General features: G+C 46.6%; 1 protein-coding gene and 1 long non-coding RNA gene across 5 annotated transcripts in view; both read right to left on the reverse strand.

Annotated features, from left to right (window-relative positions):
• PPP6R2 (protein phosphatase 6 regulatory subunit 2) overlaps positions 1–16,660 on the reverse strand; it is a 100,176-nt gene that overhangs the window by 38,395 nt on the left and 45,121 nt on the right. For all 4 annotated transcript variants that reach the window (XM_040545010.1, XM_040545018.1, XM_040545027.1 and 1 more), the window contains 4 exons: positions 12,710–12,896; positions 11,847–11,984; positions 1,560–1,625; positions 11–123 (listed from right to left, as the gene is read on the reverse strand). In XM_040545010.1, the coding sequence (XP_040400944.1) occupies positions 11–123; positions 1,560–1,625; positions 11,847–11,984; positions 12,710–12,896 (504 nt within the window). The remainder of the gene's footprint in view (positions 1–10; positions 124–1,559; positions 1,626–11,846; positions 11,985–12,709; positions 12,897–16,660) is intronic.
• LOC121063984 lies at positions 6,655–11,803 on the reverse strand. Its single transcript, XR_005816260.1, has 2 exons — positions 7,837–11,803; positions 6,655–7,355 (listed from the first exon to the last, which is right to left on the reverse strand). It is a non-coding gene; the product is annotated as an uncharacterized LOC121063984 (long non-coding RNA).

The following is a 16,660-nucleotide window of genomic DNA, read 5'->3' on the forward strand; positions in this document are numbered from 1 at the left end:
AAGTACTTACGATTCCAGTGCTGTGAGAAGTGGATCAGGCTCAGGTATATCCTGGAGTTGATTGCTCTGGTCTCTGCTCAGTCTTATGATATCACACAGGGTCTGGGAAGCATTTGATTGCCTCTGTAAACAATGACAAAGAGCACACTTCAGTGCTAACTCCTCAGCTTGGCTCATTCTGGCTCTCAGAGCAACTTTAACATAGCTGGGAATGCAAGAAACTAACTAAATAAGAACTTTTCAGTACAAGTGGTACCATGCTCTAGATTATTTATCTGTTAAATATAATGTTTATGTGAATTATTAGAAGCATTAACAGATTTTAAAATCATAAAGAGGGTTTTCCTGAACTCAAAGATTCCAGAAAGTGAGAATTGTTTTTAAACTTTCTGACCAAGTGTGTCAACTTGCAAATTTCAAATACAAGTATTTCATTCTTACTTCTCACTACTCAGGAGGCTTCTTTTGCGTGAGGAAAAATAAATGACTTGATAAAACCCTTTACAATCTAATTACTATGTATTAAAAGGCTTTAAAGTAGTATTTTGGTAAATTAATAGTCTCATTCTGGCTATCAATCAAAGACTGTCTCTAGCTTCTGTATGTGTAACATCTTATGCTGTAATTTAGCATTCATCCATAAGACAGTGCTGCTGAAGACGTACAAATCGGCATGTGACTTCCCATTCATTCTCTCAGAGGGGGCAATTTTTGCTGCAGTATGTGGAGAGAATCATACTGTTACTGCTGACTGCTGGCACTCACAGGCATCTGTTAACAACTGCCCCATCCCCATCTAACACAAAGCTGCAGCCAGAGAGACCAACGTGCTGCTTCTGTTCCTTCCGCTCAGCATCGGGGGTGGCAGTCAGCACCCAGCTGACAGCGTAGCAAACCAAAATCCAGAACTAGAACTGCTGGCTTGGATGTTTGTGAAAATTATTGAAAGAAAAAAAAAACACAAACAAACAACAAAGCACTCATGTAATTTAATACTCACCATGCCTTTCTCATGAGCTCAGAGAATTGCATCTTGTATACTTTAACTGAATGTTTACTTACTTGTGGTTTAAAAAGACCTGAATGCTACAGTGAACCAGTTAATTTAGAAAGTTTTTCAACAGTCTGTTTCAAATAGCTTGTTCCTACTTAAAATCAGGTAAGTTATTGGTGACTGTAAATACTGAGATGAACTGATGTAACACCAGGATGAACTAAGAAACGCAGTAAAATTAAAGTCAAAACCAGATCAAAAATACAAGAAATCATTTCAGTATTGCACTCTGCAATGAAGGGACGGGGTGTCCATCCCTCATTTAGGAGGGTGATCTTCATGGATGGAAGAATCGCATCAGGAGTCCAACTCCTTTAGGAGTTGGACTCAATGACCCTTGTGGGTCCCTTCCAACTTGGGATATTCTGTGATTCTACGATTCTGTGATTCATTACCTCCTTCTATAAGGCACCTGGGCATCATTCAAGGAAACAGAGAGAGGTTCTTCTGAACCTTACGGGACCCACTATCCATAAACACAAAACTTAAGTCTTGTCATACTTACATCCTCATCCTGGCTTGAATGGATCAGTTCCACAAGTCTCTGAATAATTTTTGCTTCATTAAGCCACTAGAGGGAAAGGAATAAAAAAAAAGAAAATCCTTGTTTGATATCACAGAATTCAAAACAAGAGATCTTCGGGAAGCTTTGCATAGTATTGGCTTTTTGATAAGGGAGAGCCCTTTCCTTTTATATTAGAATCAAAGATACAGGCAATGCACAATCTCCCCAAGGCACAGATACAGACGTATTTTAATTTGCATCAGTATGTATACCCTGCCCAGGGAACTAAAAACCTAAATACCTTTGGAAACCATGCAACAGATCAGCCATAAATGCTGTCTCACCTGGAGCAGCAGTAGCGTAACTACCACCATGTTTTTCTCCTGCCACTTCCCATTCTTACAGTCAGACTACTGCTTACCCTAAACCATTGCTCAGACTTTGCCATGACCCAGCAGTGCTGCCACTGGACCTCACCTCCTTGCCCTGTTCCACACTTCAGACTACTTCCTTTTCTGAGGGCAAGCTTTATCTCCCTTCCCTGACCACATGTAAACTAAGTACGCAATCTGCAAATAACGCATTCAGCTTCTCTCCTTCCAGCTTCACCTACAAGCTCAACCTCTCCTTCCAACCCAACCACCTTCACCCACGTTCCTATGGCCTGCGTTCCAGGCAAACGGCTAGATCTGTAACATCAACCAAACCAATCAGTCAAATCAGCCAAGCTAGTGCATTCTCAGTCGCTTCTGAAATGACTGACCAAACCTTAATTAAAAGGAAAATTACTTTGGAGGTTTCTGCAATGATATAATCTTCCATCACCCTTCAGATGAGTCATGGAGAAAATGAACAGTCTCCTGCCTTCCACTGCTTTGTAAGAAAGCTCTGTGCCCCGCTTCTCCCCTCAAACGCTAATTTTTGGTATCTATTCACATGACTTCAACCATGTCAAATCCTTATGTAGATTCTTTACCAGTTTTGTTCTAGCAGCCTTCCTACAGATCCCATCCTGTCCTCTCCAATGCCATGTTGAGCATGACGTATGTCTGATTTAGAACAAAAATCCAAGATCACTATTTTTAGTGACTTTTCTCATGAATAATACTGCTGTTTTCCTACTAAGCCTGAAATGTCTCACTTGTCTCCTTTCGGGAGTCCCAGAAGTCTTTCCAGCACACAGCTGTGAATCCAAGTATTTCATTCAAGACTGTATTTTCAGATCTGTTTTCTGGAATTTCTTCTTCCTGACACCCAGTTTACCCCAAAGTTTAAAAAAAAAAAAAAAAAAACAGCTTCCTAAGACAATTTTCCTCACCACTCTCCCTAAAAACCTATCTCTTCAGATTCTTCCACTGGTTTCTAGTTTCCCAGCACCAAAATTAAACCCCTGACCCTTCTCGAGCCCATCGCAGCAGAGCTGACCCCCTGTATGTCTTAGAGCATGCCTTGACACCTCCGTTCCACTAACGGAGCACCTGTCCGTTCCTTATTTGTTCACCTGGTCGACAAGCATCTTTTCTCATCTCCATGCGCTTGGAAATGACGACTGAAATCCTTCCTTCAAATCCTAAACCCCGGCCTTCTGGTAATTTACCAAAACAGCTTCATCAAGGTGAATGAAAATCTCCTAATTTATATCTTCAAAAACAACCCCCCCTGCGGGAATCTATCCGTTATGCCTACTGGCAGCCTCTGTAACAACAGAATTACCCATCGCTGTGGGATGTTTACGTGCTTCATTCTCCATCATCAGTTACACACCCCACGTTTACACAGCACCACGACTACAAGCCCGGATTTTGACTGCGATCTCCGGGTATCCCCACAGTATAAACAAATTGCACAACTTCGATAGCAAAACCTTATATTCGTTTTTACCCGCAAGTTTCCTTTGTTCACACAACAAACTCCACAGACATGGCACAGTGGGTGTTTCTGCCTGTTTCTTATCCCACGCAGAACCGACCTGCCAGTCCCCGTCGGCAGAGGAACTGTTACCTACCCAAGTTCCACCTCTCCTTACGACTTTTGCAGCCCAGAAGAAAACTACTTACTAACACTCCCAGCCCTTCATTGTAGTTCAACTTTATTTTGTATTCTGTATTCTGTATTTTTGTATTCTGTAGTTTCAGCTTCATCAACACCCTCCCCCAGGCCCCAGACCGGTGGCACCTCCGGCCCTCATTAACACGGAAGTCGCGTTAAGCAAGGACAAGCGGGTTTGCTCTTTTTGCCTGGACTGTCATGATCATGGGCTCTGGGGGAGGCAGACGGCCAGAGAGGGGTACTGAGGAGAGGGAAGCACGATCATTCATCTGAACAGGGGAGTCACTGCTCCTGAGAGACACAGAAAATGAAATCCAAAAGCAAAATAAACTGAAATAATCTGTTAAGATCAGAAGAGCAATACCAAATTTTGGTGAATTAACAGGCACCCAGCATATCTGGAAGAGACCAACTTCTCTGTCTTGAGGCTGTGGTCGAAGAGATGGGCTTTGACAATGACAAGAGGAGGAATACTCTTCAGTTCACTCCTCAAGCAAACGCTGTGCCACTGGCAGGACTCTGCTCACCGGACTGCAGTACAGCACTGCTACCCTCAGCACCTCCCCTGGGACAAGACTCACACTTGAAACAAACTTTCTGACTCCGTGCAGCCCAGCAGCGCGTTTACTCTCACCGATAAATGATGCAGCTGTAAGGAGCGGATGGACAGAAACTCGTGTTTATGTGTGACACGAATGGTTCCACAGGCAAATGGAGACAGCCACACGCAGAGCCAGCGAGCAGGAGGCTGCTCGTGTCGTGACGGTTTGCTGTCCGCAAACAAACACTGCTGGCTTCTGGTGGCTGCTTCCTGAGGAGGAGCTGCCCCGGCCCACCTGCTGCTGGGGGGCACCTGCAGAGCGCCCAGGCACAACTGAAACAAGTGGGGCACAGCGAACGGGCCCGGACGAACCGCAGGTAGCGAGGGGCTGCCACGGAAGGGGCCTGAGACCCCAGGGACTCCAAGATCAGTGCAACCACAGCGCTGACACGCAAGAGAGCCCCAACCGCCAGCTGGGGCAGCCACATCTGGCACACGGGAGGCCTCGAGCCACCGGAGCCCCTGAGGGCCTGGAGCTTCCCCTTGGTGGAAATAATGGTCCTCGCCTGCAGCGCACGCTCTCATTGAGGCACTGTGCTGCCAAGTGACCGAGTTATGAGGTGGGGAGTTGAGAAGACAATGTAACAGCAGCATGGATGCACAGAATTTAAACAGCTTTTTTGCAGTGTGTAAACACCCGGGGTTTCCTGGACCCTCTTTGTGCATGGAAGAAGGGACAGCCAGAGACTACGCAGAAATTAGAGGATGGAGACTCCCAAACCATGAGATGCTGGAAGCTGGCAACATGAGAAAAGCTCTTTCATCACCATGAGATGTGTGCTTACAGAACAGGCGTAACAGCGCCGTGTAACAGGTGAGGAGGAACAGGTTTCCTCAAGGGACCCGTCAGAGCCACCCAAGCCTGACAGGCACTAACGGAAGGGGAAGCGGTGGCTGAGCGCGGCTGGAGGCTGCCTTCTGCAGGACAGAACCCCGCACCAGCCAGGTCTGCTGCTCTGCCACCAGCTCTCGGACGTCCCAGCGTGAGGTGGGACTGCCAGGGCCCAGCCAGCCCTTGGACACGCAGCCCCTCTTGCCGGTGCCGCGTGTGCACCGGTACCGCTGCCAAGGGACGGCTCTGGCTTACCAGGAGGGCCAGCACCGACCTGCTGGAGTGAAGCTCTGGAGAAGCCCCCGTGCTGCCCATCACATCCCCTGCCGGTTGCAATACTGGCTGAGTTTTGGCTTTCCTGCCGGCTCAGACAGCCTCTCCCAGCTGCTGCTGGCCACTTCAGCCCCGCTCCACCTTGGGAGCACTTTCCACGTGTGCATGAGCCCGGGCAGGAGCTCCCTGCTCACCCATGACCTCCCGTGCCTGCCTCACGTTCTGCCCATCGGGATGGACCGTTTCGCTGACGTACTCTCTAACTCTTCCCCTTCTCTGCGACGACTTCCCTCCCACAGAACCTGCTACTAGGCTCAGCAGCTGCGCAGGCCTCGCAGTAGGCATTACCAGTAAAAAGAATCCACACTAGGGACCAATACCACTAAATGTTTTCATGAAAGACTTGGAAATGGGAAAAAACGCACCCTTAGCAAGTTCATGAAGAATACCAATTTGTGGGGCAGCAGTGGATATGCAGGAGGGAGGACTGTCATTCAGAGGAACCCATCCATCAGGGAGAAACAGCCTGGAAGGAACCTTGGGAGGTTCAAAAAAAGCCAAGTGCAAAGTCCTGCACTGGGGATGGAATAACCCCGGCAGCAGGACAGGGTGTGAGGCACTTGGCCAGGAACAGCTTGCAGAAAAGGCCAAGAAGGGCCCAGGGGACCCATTACAGCAGGAGTCAGCTTTGCATCCCTGCAGCAGAGACAGCCAGCCACATCCAGGGGTGGCTCCCCTCCACTCGGCACTGGTGAGACCCATCAACATACTGGGGCCAGGCTGGGCTCACCAGCCCATGCAGACATTGCCACAGTCCAGCAGGTTCCACGGAGGCCCCTGAGATGGTCAGGGCTGAGGTGCAGGAGGTAGAGAGTGGAATTTTCTCAGACCAGGGAGGAGAGGAGATCTTACTGCCATCTGTGAGTGCCTAACAGGCTGGGGAGAGGTGACGGAGCTGGGCTCCTCTCGGAGTGCCACGATGGGACAAGAGGCCCAAGCTGCCCAAGGGAAATTCCAACTAGTTATTGGGAAACAAAACCTCTACTTGAGGGTGGTCAAACACTGGATGAGGGCCCCCTCTTGGAGATACGGAAACCAATCTGGATAAGGCCCTGAGCAATCTGCAGTGGTGGGACCTGCTCTGAGGTGGCTACTGGACCTTCACAGGGGTCTTCCAACCCGCACTGTGCTATGAATGGGTTTTGCAGGTGTTGCAAGTCAAAGCCTGAAAGAGTCCGTTATATTAGGACATCAGCAAAACTCCTTCTTCTAAAACCTGCTGAAAATACACCTAATAACAGTGTGACTTTGGCTCGGATATTCCTCATCAGCCACAGAAAAAAAGTTCATGCTTTTTTATTGAGGACGGTAGTCAAACAAGGGACTCTGCAGCAATCAACAGCCTAAGTTGCCTGATTCTTTTGAGGATCAAAACATCAACAGCCACTTAACGGAAGTATTCACATTAAACTTCCCTCAGCTGAGGACTGATTTTGCAGTAGGACAACCTTTGTTAGAATGGAAAGGTATCTGCATTAGTCTGATCCAGCCCTGGGAGCTAGTTTCTTTAGGGCATAGATGGCATAGAGAGTCTGCCTTTTTTTTTTCTTGTGTTTTGTTACCTGCAAAAGCAATAGAGAAAAGCAGGACAACATGCAGTTTTTGTGCTATGATCATCACCCACATTAGGCTCTGATGAAAAGGCTGCACAATACGCCGGGTGCAAGAGGTGAGAACTGGAACATCGGATCGACCAAAGCAGTGCAGAACTAGCAAGGGGTCTCTGTGGGAGGCAGACAGCCCGGGAAGCTGTGGGGCCTGGTCGCTCTTCACCAGTACCCGGGGAGAAGAAACTGATCCATCCAGGGCAAGCAGATTTCTCGTCAGAACACCACCGATCACATCCTCCCAGTTACTAAGGAAACCTTATCAGCTGTGTGGACTGGTGTAACCAAATCTGCAACCCACAGGTGGAGTTTTGCAGTGAGAGCCCAGTGACTCACTGCTCCGGCTGAGTCACGCCAGGTTCTCTCCTTCAGACCTGAATCGGGGAAGACAGACTAATTCTTCTCAGTGAAGACTATAAAGCAGAAGCTAGACTTTTTACACTTATGCAAACACGAGAACATGAAATGCACAAGAGACATCCAGAATAACTGGATCTGCCTCACACGAATTCCAAGTATATGCCACCAAAATCAGACGTGGAGCCCTCTCATAGTGACTGTGTCTCTCTGTGTTTTTCTAGGTAAGATTGTACACTAATAACATGCAGACAGAGGACAGACTTCTTTGATGCCATTTATCTGTCCTGATACTAAAAATGCTTCAAGAAGTAACCTACATTTGAGCCTTCCTGCTGCACAAGAAGTAAATTATTTAAATTTAATATTATTTCTTTTACAAATTTACAGAGACATTCCAGGATCAAATGACAGTGATCAAAGAAAATATGCTGTCATCCACCCGTACAATGTTTTGTCCAAGGATATTAAAAGGCAAGTGCCTGAAAGACAAGCTACCTGGAAGGACCTCCTTAGAGGTTTCTGACAAAGACTCTTCCAGTATTTCCAACTGTGAAAGTCCGAAACAGGAAGGAGATAGCTCTGTAAAGATGCAATGTAGACAACAGATTATTTCACTTACAGTGCACCCACCCATGGGCTGCTGAATCTGGAGGCTTCCTCATACAGTGGTGTTTCTGTCAAACCCAGGACAGAAGTATGTAGGAACAGCATGTGCCAGCAAGGTTTTTTTCGTGATGGCACAGCTCTTCTAAGCAACAAAATCTGAACTACACGAACAAAGCATTCCTCTATCGTGCATGAAAAAAAGGAAATGAAAAAAGAATTATCATACTGTCATGTAAACTGTATGCCCTCGGTTACAGATTAGGGAAGAGAAAGGGAAAAACCACCACAGACTGTAATTCTGCAGACACTTTAAGAACATACAAAATGGCACTGCCAACCTTCTCTCTGCTCCTACTCATCCACTTATCTTCTCCTCCTTTTCAACTCCCTTATCATTGTACCAGGCCATGCAATAAATAAATAAATAAATAAATAAATAATGAAAAGAAATAAAACAAGGAATTGATGCAGCCGAAAACAATCCTGTCAATGAATGCAAATAAGAGAGGTGTTTTCACAGTCGTATTGATTCCCTAATCCATGTCACCCTACAGCCACACGAACACTCCAGCTGGCAAAGATTCAAGAGGAGCTGGGTGGGCAGAACAAGCAGCAAGAGGCAGTGGAAGCAAGACTGCTGCTCTCTGTGGCAATGCCAGCTTCAAGTGCTCATGGAATTGTTGGCCCTGCTTCACTCGGCTCTGGATGTCAAACACTGCACTAAGACAGTGAGCACCTCCATCGAGGCTAACGTCATCCCATCAAGGAGCAGCCAAGGAAACTTCAAACACGCTGAAAAAGGTCCATTCAGCAGAAAACAGAACAAAGAACGGAGCCACCAGTACCACCTAACAGTCTCGGAATCCCTAAAATGGAGAATTACAGACTCCTGTGCAATTATCAGGGAGTCTCTGACTTACCAAGTCAAAGGGACAATGTGGATATCAAACCCTAATGAGAGATGCTGTGAGACTTGGTATGCAGAGTATAATTTTACTTAACTTAAAGCTTAAGATATCGTCTTCATAAATCTGACATGGTAAAACAGCACCTTTCCAGGCAGCAAGGAACATAATAAACCAACCGAAGTTCGCAGCAGTATTTTGCCAGCGCGGCTGTGTCAGATGGAAAGTGGTCTTTTCACAGCCCTGCTGGGGCACCCTCGACAGCAGCACTTTCTCGTGAACAACAGCACTTCTCAAACTCTTCTGGGACAAAGTTTTCAGCTTTTGCTAAGTCACACATATGAACAGTAGAAGGCATTTTGTTGCTCAGATGGCACTCATGTTCTACTTGGAAAGTAGCTGGAGCATAACCCGATACATTAGACCTCCTAAGGTGCCATCCAGTAGTAATGTACATCGGTACCATGCAGACCTTAAAACATTAAGTGTAACTGCTGTCGCAGTGTTATAAAAGTAATGGGTAAACAGCTAAGGCACGGGATGTCCATGCAAAACACCATCTACTGCACAGAGGAATACGCGCAGATGGGGAACAGCTCCTGACTGTGGCATTGGAGGACATACTGTGAACATACACAGCTCTTGTTGAACGAAGTTTGCATGCAGGTTCAGCATATGGGTAGAGTAATTAGCCAACTAGGAACTGTTTTAACAGAAGAAAGCAACACAGAGGAATTTGGAAGACACGGTATATAAGACGTTGATTAAATGCACGCAAATGCAGAAGCGCAGCGCAGACCCAGACCAGCAGACTGCTGGACTCCACCATGCTGAGCGGTAACGGAGTTACGATTACCATCGAATTGCTGCTCTCACTACCAAAACGTGCGGGACAAGCCAGCAGCCAGCTGTGCTGGGGGCAGGGCAGAGCTGAGCAGTCGGCTCCTGGAAGGCTGGGACGGGAGACAAGCTCCGGAGCCGCCGGTTCTGACCAACAGACATCGGCATCCGCAGCACCACTGGGACCTGTCGCCAGGCTTTCAGCAGCTACGACTGGGAGAAGAGCAGCCACCAGGAGTGAGACCCTGGGAAGATCTGCCAGCTGCAGCTCTGTGAGTTCCTGAAAAAGTCCTAATGATACTTTTCCTTCGGCTGAAACCCAAAGAACCCGGTACCTCTTGAGCAGTCCATCATCCCAAAGAAATACGGACTGCTTTGACACAGAAAACCGCTCACATCCACTCTAGCTACTACCTGACAAACAATACTTCTCCTTTCGATGAAAACCTAAAGCAGTCCATGATGTGTAACTTTAATTTCCAATTCCTGCCAAAAATCAAGATTGCAAATTAACTTTTCTGGGGACCTGATTTTCTGAATATATCACCACAATTACTGATATAAGGCCACTCTATCCATTCAAACCCACATTTCAGTATTGCTACTACTTTCTGTCCTTCTGAAGAGAAGACCCCATGCCACCAGATTTTTAACCTCTCCAGGATAATAAGACTATTTGGAAAAAAAAAAGTCAGGCACACCTCCAGTACCACATGGTATCTTCAATTTGTTTTCATTTTTTTTGGACTGTGTGAAATCTTTAACAGGTGGGATTCAGGTAACAGGATGGGGTTAAAATATATCGCATCCACATTTGACAGTTTATGGATGGTTGTTATTTGGAAGCCTGGATATTGGGAAGTTTCCTGGATGGAAGCCATCCACCAGGGAAAAAGCTACTCAGTTAAAATGCCATTTAACATCAGAAGGAAAAATAATTGCATTTATGCTAGTAATTATTATGCTGCACTATTGCAATGCCTGTCCTGCGCTGGTGAGCCCCCTGCTTGGCCCCAGCATCTTGTCGGGTGCCAGCAGCGCCAAGCAGCGGCGAGCAACCCCAGCCCTCGGGCCATCCCTGCCTGCGTCTGGCTGGGCCTTTCCTGCAAAGCTGCTTTCTCTTCCAGGGACTCCTCCATCGTCACTTTCCCACGTCAGTCCATCTCTTGAAGACTTTTTCCTCCCATTTCTTTTCTTGGCATTACTATGTGATTTCTAACCATTTTGAATTGCTGACTTTCCTGTTAAAAAAAAAAAGATGACTGCCTTTCATGGGTGAATGCCCGTAGAAGTCTGTGAGGATCGATTTACACCTGTACTTTCTCCATCTCTGAAGCAGCAGGCGTACTGCACTACGCCCCGCAAGGCCGGGAGGGGGAACTGAGCGATGTAATCATCTATCGCGAGTCTCAGCAAAGAGCGTCCGCTTGCTCAGCGAACCCACTGGTGTGCTCAATGCTCTGGACACAGAAGACTTAGACAGCAAAGCTTGCCAAAAGTGTAAATACTGGTTTGGGCTTCAGTGACATGAGTACAGTTTTCCATACGGCACACCGTTCTTGTGGATTACTGAGCAGGAGCCAAAGTAGGCTTTCCTCCTGCAGTCCTCCATGACTGCTCACAGACGGGGGGACGAGGCAGCCTCACCCAGACTGGGCTATGAGGGGAGAAAAACTTGCCCTACCTGTACAGCAAACTAAGTGTCTCAGCGAGGTATTTTATAAGGGTGCATATTAAAGAGGAAGGGGGAAGAGGAGACACAGGATATCATCTCCGAAAATCTCATACACCTTTGAAAACGGTGAGGAATTAAACAAAGTAGTGTCCCAAATGATTAGTATGAAATTGTGAACGCTGGGAAAGATTACGAATTTCCTTTGTCAGAGCAAAAACAGATAGAGTAAACACTGGTTGCTATATGGAAAAACGAGCTGAAAATCCTTTACTGCCAGCGACTGAACCAGGCTCGCTCCGCGCAAGCAAACAGGCTGACGTACCCAATGGGACCGACGTGCAGACTCTAGCACTAACAAAAGCAGCTCTCAGAAGAGTGGATCCGCTCTCATAATAAAGGACAACCAGAATTATATTCCTTAACAAACAAACACACAGCCTTGTTCTCATCTTGTAAAGAAAAAAGAAGCAAATTCTCACATTCAGTACTTCCTGCCGTAGAGTTGCAGGCTCCACACAGCTGATGAGACGAAGCAGGAGGTCCATCATTGCTGATGTATCTATATGCTTTAGCACCAGGCTAATAAATTTGTCTTTTTTCCTCAAAAATGCAATCACCTAAAAATAAAAATGTCACCATCAGCTGCTAGTACAACAAACAGACATAACACCACCAGACTTCTTACACTTCATGTTCTTGTCTCAACCAACCAGCCTTGATGCAAGACAGCTACAAGGTTGAGAAACTCTCCAGACAGCAGACAGAATAACATTCTCATTTCAAGGCAGCAGTAAATCGAATCTTTTTTGCTATCTTTTCTTTCCTCTCTGCCCCACAGAAGTAAGAGTATCAAGGAACTAGTGAAGGTGGAGAATTTTTCATTCCAGTATGGCTTTCCAACAATCTCCATTTAAAATAATACCTCTGAACTGGAACACGTCTTTCTCTAAAATACTATACAGCACATGTTTCCAGCACCTCTTTTATAGGAGAGAGACTGAGGCATGATTTATATAACAAGAAGGTTCTGGGCAATGATCAAAGGCTGTATCAATATGCTTTAGTACAAAAATAAAGCTTTAGCACAGGAATATCTCTGTTATTGTAATTCCAAAACAAAAATTATATAAAGGTGTCCAAACGAGTCAGCAATTCCCTTAACCAAGAAAGTTTGAAGAACTTTCCAAAGCCTACATTGCAACTCCACCCTTAAAGAGTAAAGCTGTTTTTCAACTCTAAGAATATAGTGAGAGCATGAGGATAGCAAGGACACTGCTGTACAAGACAAACCATGATAGTGAATTAATTTGTGCATATGTATCAGGACAAATCTCATCTCTACCTGTTCTGTTTTTCTTGCAATGAGATTCCCAATCGTCTTACTGAAGAAACTGGCAAGCAACGGGTTCAAAGGAGGCTCGTGATCCAAGAAGTCATAGAGGATATTCAGTAGAGTTTCATCCCCTCCTAGCTTGTCGTTGATCTGGGGCACATCCGAGGTCAGCAGTTCACAGGCCGTGTTTGGGTATCTAGGACGGAACAAGAACAACTGAAGGTGAAATGAAAACTCTCAAGAAAATCTTCACTTTTTAAAGTTATAAAGTAAAGAGCAGGAGGACCACCCCTCTTGGAGACAGGGGGAGCAGAAAATAACAGGAGAAACAAGGGTCATCTCCATTAATGGCACACGTAAGGAAAAACTGTTCCCTTTGCACGTCACCTGTGGGTTTTTGCCACTGAATTATGCATTTCAGCTGCCTGCAAATCACAGTTAGTTCTGATCATTAAAAGTGGGGTTTAATCAGTTTCGGTACACTTAAAATCTCTTGAAGTCTTTTAACATAAATCCATTTGCACAACTGAAATTAACCTAAAATTTGAAGGCTGATTTGAAGAATGCATATTTAGCAGGTTTCTGTGATGTTTCTGAAAAGTTGTTCTTTCCACCACTGGAGGTGAACGAAAACCAAACATCCCATATGACTGACATCAGATAAAGACACGGTCTGCTCGAGTGCTTCAGGTTCTAAGCACAAAGAAGCATTTCTGAAGCCCAAACTTCCCAAACTGAGTGGCAGTTCTGACCCTTGTTTCCTAAAGTAGTTTTGATTGTTACCAAGTGGTACAGAGAAAAAAATAAAACCTGTCTGTTTCAGCCTGAGTCATTTTCTCTCTGCAAGCAGAGCTGGTAATCTGTTGGTGGTTGTTTTTTTCAAAATCAAAAAGCAAATTTGCTACGTATTTAAAAATCAGCCAATTAAATTAATCACATCAAAATATCCTACAGAATAGTCCTGTTGCAAGTGCACATTCATTCCTTAGTGCAGTCACTTTCCAAGTAACAACTGTGCCATTCCATGAGACACAAATCCAACACATTTTTCCCATTTTAGTAATTCTGTAAGGCGTGCTTTTTGTAACTTTAGATATGAGCCGACTCCAAAATCAATATAAAACACTTCTGCAATACCATGACCGTCACTACAACACAAAGGGAACACCTTAACTTCTGCAGAACAGGCAAACTGATGCAATCTCTCAATAAACAGACAGATTTCGTCTAACCTTAACTTCAAATTAAAGAGAAATGCAAAAAAGAGCTGTGTAAACAACCGGAAAACGCTCATGTCTGCGAATTCCTTTGCAGTACGACCTGCAACTGCCCTACAGAGTGCGGGCTGCAGTGCTTATCTGCTGTGCCTTTCTCTTAGCTGAAAAGAGTCAGACTTCTGCCCTCAGCACCTGCAACAGAAAGCCACAAGGAAACCCTGACGGCACCGCCTGAGCCTGAAACCGGGCCCCTGTTCCCAGCCCTGATCTCCCACCCCCGCAAGCCCAGCCCGTCTGATGCACCGGACGGTGCTTCCTAACCTGCCGACCCCCTGGCAGAGAGGGAACCGTGCAATTGCTGCAGGTACTCACAAATTTTGGCCCCGGCCCCAGGCTGGCAAGGCAGAGGCGCAGCTTGCTGGGGCTCACGGGAACGGAGCGGGCAGGAGGAAAGTTGTCGCTGGGTGAGCTGACGGTACGCTCGCTTCTCGAGCACGGAACGAAACGGAGCCGCCAGGACCACGGCCAGGGGCAGGACACCAGGAGAGGAGATCTGTGTCTGACGCTGCTCTTGGCACCTGCAGCTCCTTCTCCAGGTGGCTGCCCGCTCGCCCGCGGGGCTGCCCGGGCACCGTGCACTTGCGGCTCCCCTCCTGGCGGGACGTCCTGCTGGCCCGGGGGTTCCTGCCCACCCTCAGCTCGTGCTGGGGCTTCCTTGCGGCTGCCACAATTCCAGTACACCAACCTCGCACCCACCTTTACCCTCTGAACGGCCACTGGTTTACTTTTCTTATATTCACTCAATAGATTTTTACTCTGGAAGAGATCCCGCGCCTCAGCCTTCTCAGCGTAGGCCTGGCTTTATTCATCCCGGTTCCATTCGGTTCTCAGCAAGGAAAATTCTTCGTGTCCTGGCAGCACATAAAGAGCCAAGACAAGGCTTACAGAACCGTAACTTGTTCTGTACAGACACCGAACTGCTTTGTGTGAAGCCGTGCCTTTAGTCCCGAGCACACCTTGTGTTCGCTGTTTGTGGAGGACTTCCAGGTCACCCAGACTCAGAGGCCTTCCAGGATGTAAAAGCCGATCTGACGCCCACCAACGTGCACTCGTAGCTTGGGTCATCAGCCGTACACACAATCAGCAGAGACTACATTTGCTTTACTTCTACTTGGCCATACAATACCATGAAACCTTTCTACCATTTCATTTAACCAACCTCACTAATTTTACAATCTCACCATTCCACATTTACAATTCATCCTCCCTCTTGGTTCACGCAGGAACATATCAAACAGCTTAGGACTCAGATTAGTGCAAATCCAGAAAGATGGAACTGCCCATTTCTCCTCTGCATGTATTTCCTCTCTTTAAACAGTCATTAATTGGTAACAGAGCCTTCTTTGCTCTCCCATGACATCTTGTTTTCTCCAGGCTTTCCTTAGCACCCTAAGGTGACTTCTTAGGGAAGCGCTCACACCACGCGAGGCCCGCCGCCCTCACCCACGGGCCTCACTGTCCCCATCAGACTCAGCTCCTGAGACCTGCGAAGCCGGACTTCCCTCTAGAGAAGCTGTACTGGGCAACGGCAAGGAGACAGCATGTGGAAAGGTGTCTCGGAAGCACAACTTCATAACGATTTTTCTCCTTCCATTTGCACAAGCCGGATCTTCTGGCTCACAGACCTGGACCACCCTCGAGTCCCACGAAGAACTTGGGTCTCATCTCCCACTTCTGCTCTGCTGGTGACCTGCTCTGCATTCAAATTCCTCAAATCACTCAGGCAAATAGCAGCGAATCCTGGCAAGTGATTTGTTTCCAAAGGTACTTCCTCAGGTGCTCCGGTTTGAGACAGTTCCTCTGCCTATTCCCTCAAAGGCAGACACCACTTGGGAATCCCCTTAGAAGTCTCTGAAGCGAGCACCACCGCAGACCATTTAATTAGATTTTCTGCAATGCTCCCATCTGCTTCGCACTGATCATCTCTCCACCCTACATGTTTGATGGGTTGTCTTGGTTTGATGGCTTTGGAGTATCAGGGGTTTTGCCTTCAGCAAGCTTTCTCAGAATGCCCTTGTCCAGTCGCACAGCCCAGCCACAGTAACCTTTCTCCATGTCTGGACACAGCCTTCCTTTTTTAGGATGTAGTTCTACCTGTACTGCGTTATTTGTCTTTAACAAAGCCGGTCTCCTACTATTTTAAATGTTAATAATCAATGTTAAAATGTTTAAATGTTAATAATCAATACAACCCCTGCACGCACCACAGGCTTTTTATCCATTTACAGCATCATTCACCTCCTAACCAGTCTCCTCACGTGTGCAGTTCTGTGTCTCAAAGTCATGAAAAGCAAACCCCAAGCCCCCAATAATGCTGCTTATGTCTTTTTGCTCCTACAAGGATGGTAAGTTTGAGTACATTATGGTTACTGTTACAAAATGATTTTACAAGTTATGTTTCTTAGAACTCGCAAGGTTATATGAAGAGTTGCTTTTCCTTTTTCTGACTCATTGCTCCACGCAAAAGGCATTCTTGATTCCTAAGAACTCACGCACTGTGCCTCCCCATGACACGTATCCTGGCACCAGGTGAAGAAATGAAATCTCTCACTCTTACAGAGTGTCCAATTCTCGCAGCCTTTTCTTCACCCCTTCCATTCAGGCGCTGCATCCCAACCGTAAGGCTTCCACGCTGCTGCTAACTTCATCTCACTCAACAAACAGCTCGTCGAGCAGTTATGAG

The sequence above is a fragment of the Cygnus olor genome, chromosome 1, assembly GCF_009769625.2.
Source record: "Cygnus olor isolate bCygOlo1 chromosome 1, bCygOlo1.pri.v2, whole genome shotgun sequence".
Lineage (NCBI taxonomy): Eukaryota > Metazoa > Chordata > Aves > Anseriformes > Anatidae > Cygnus > Cygnus olor.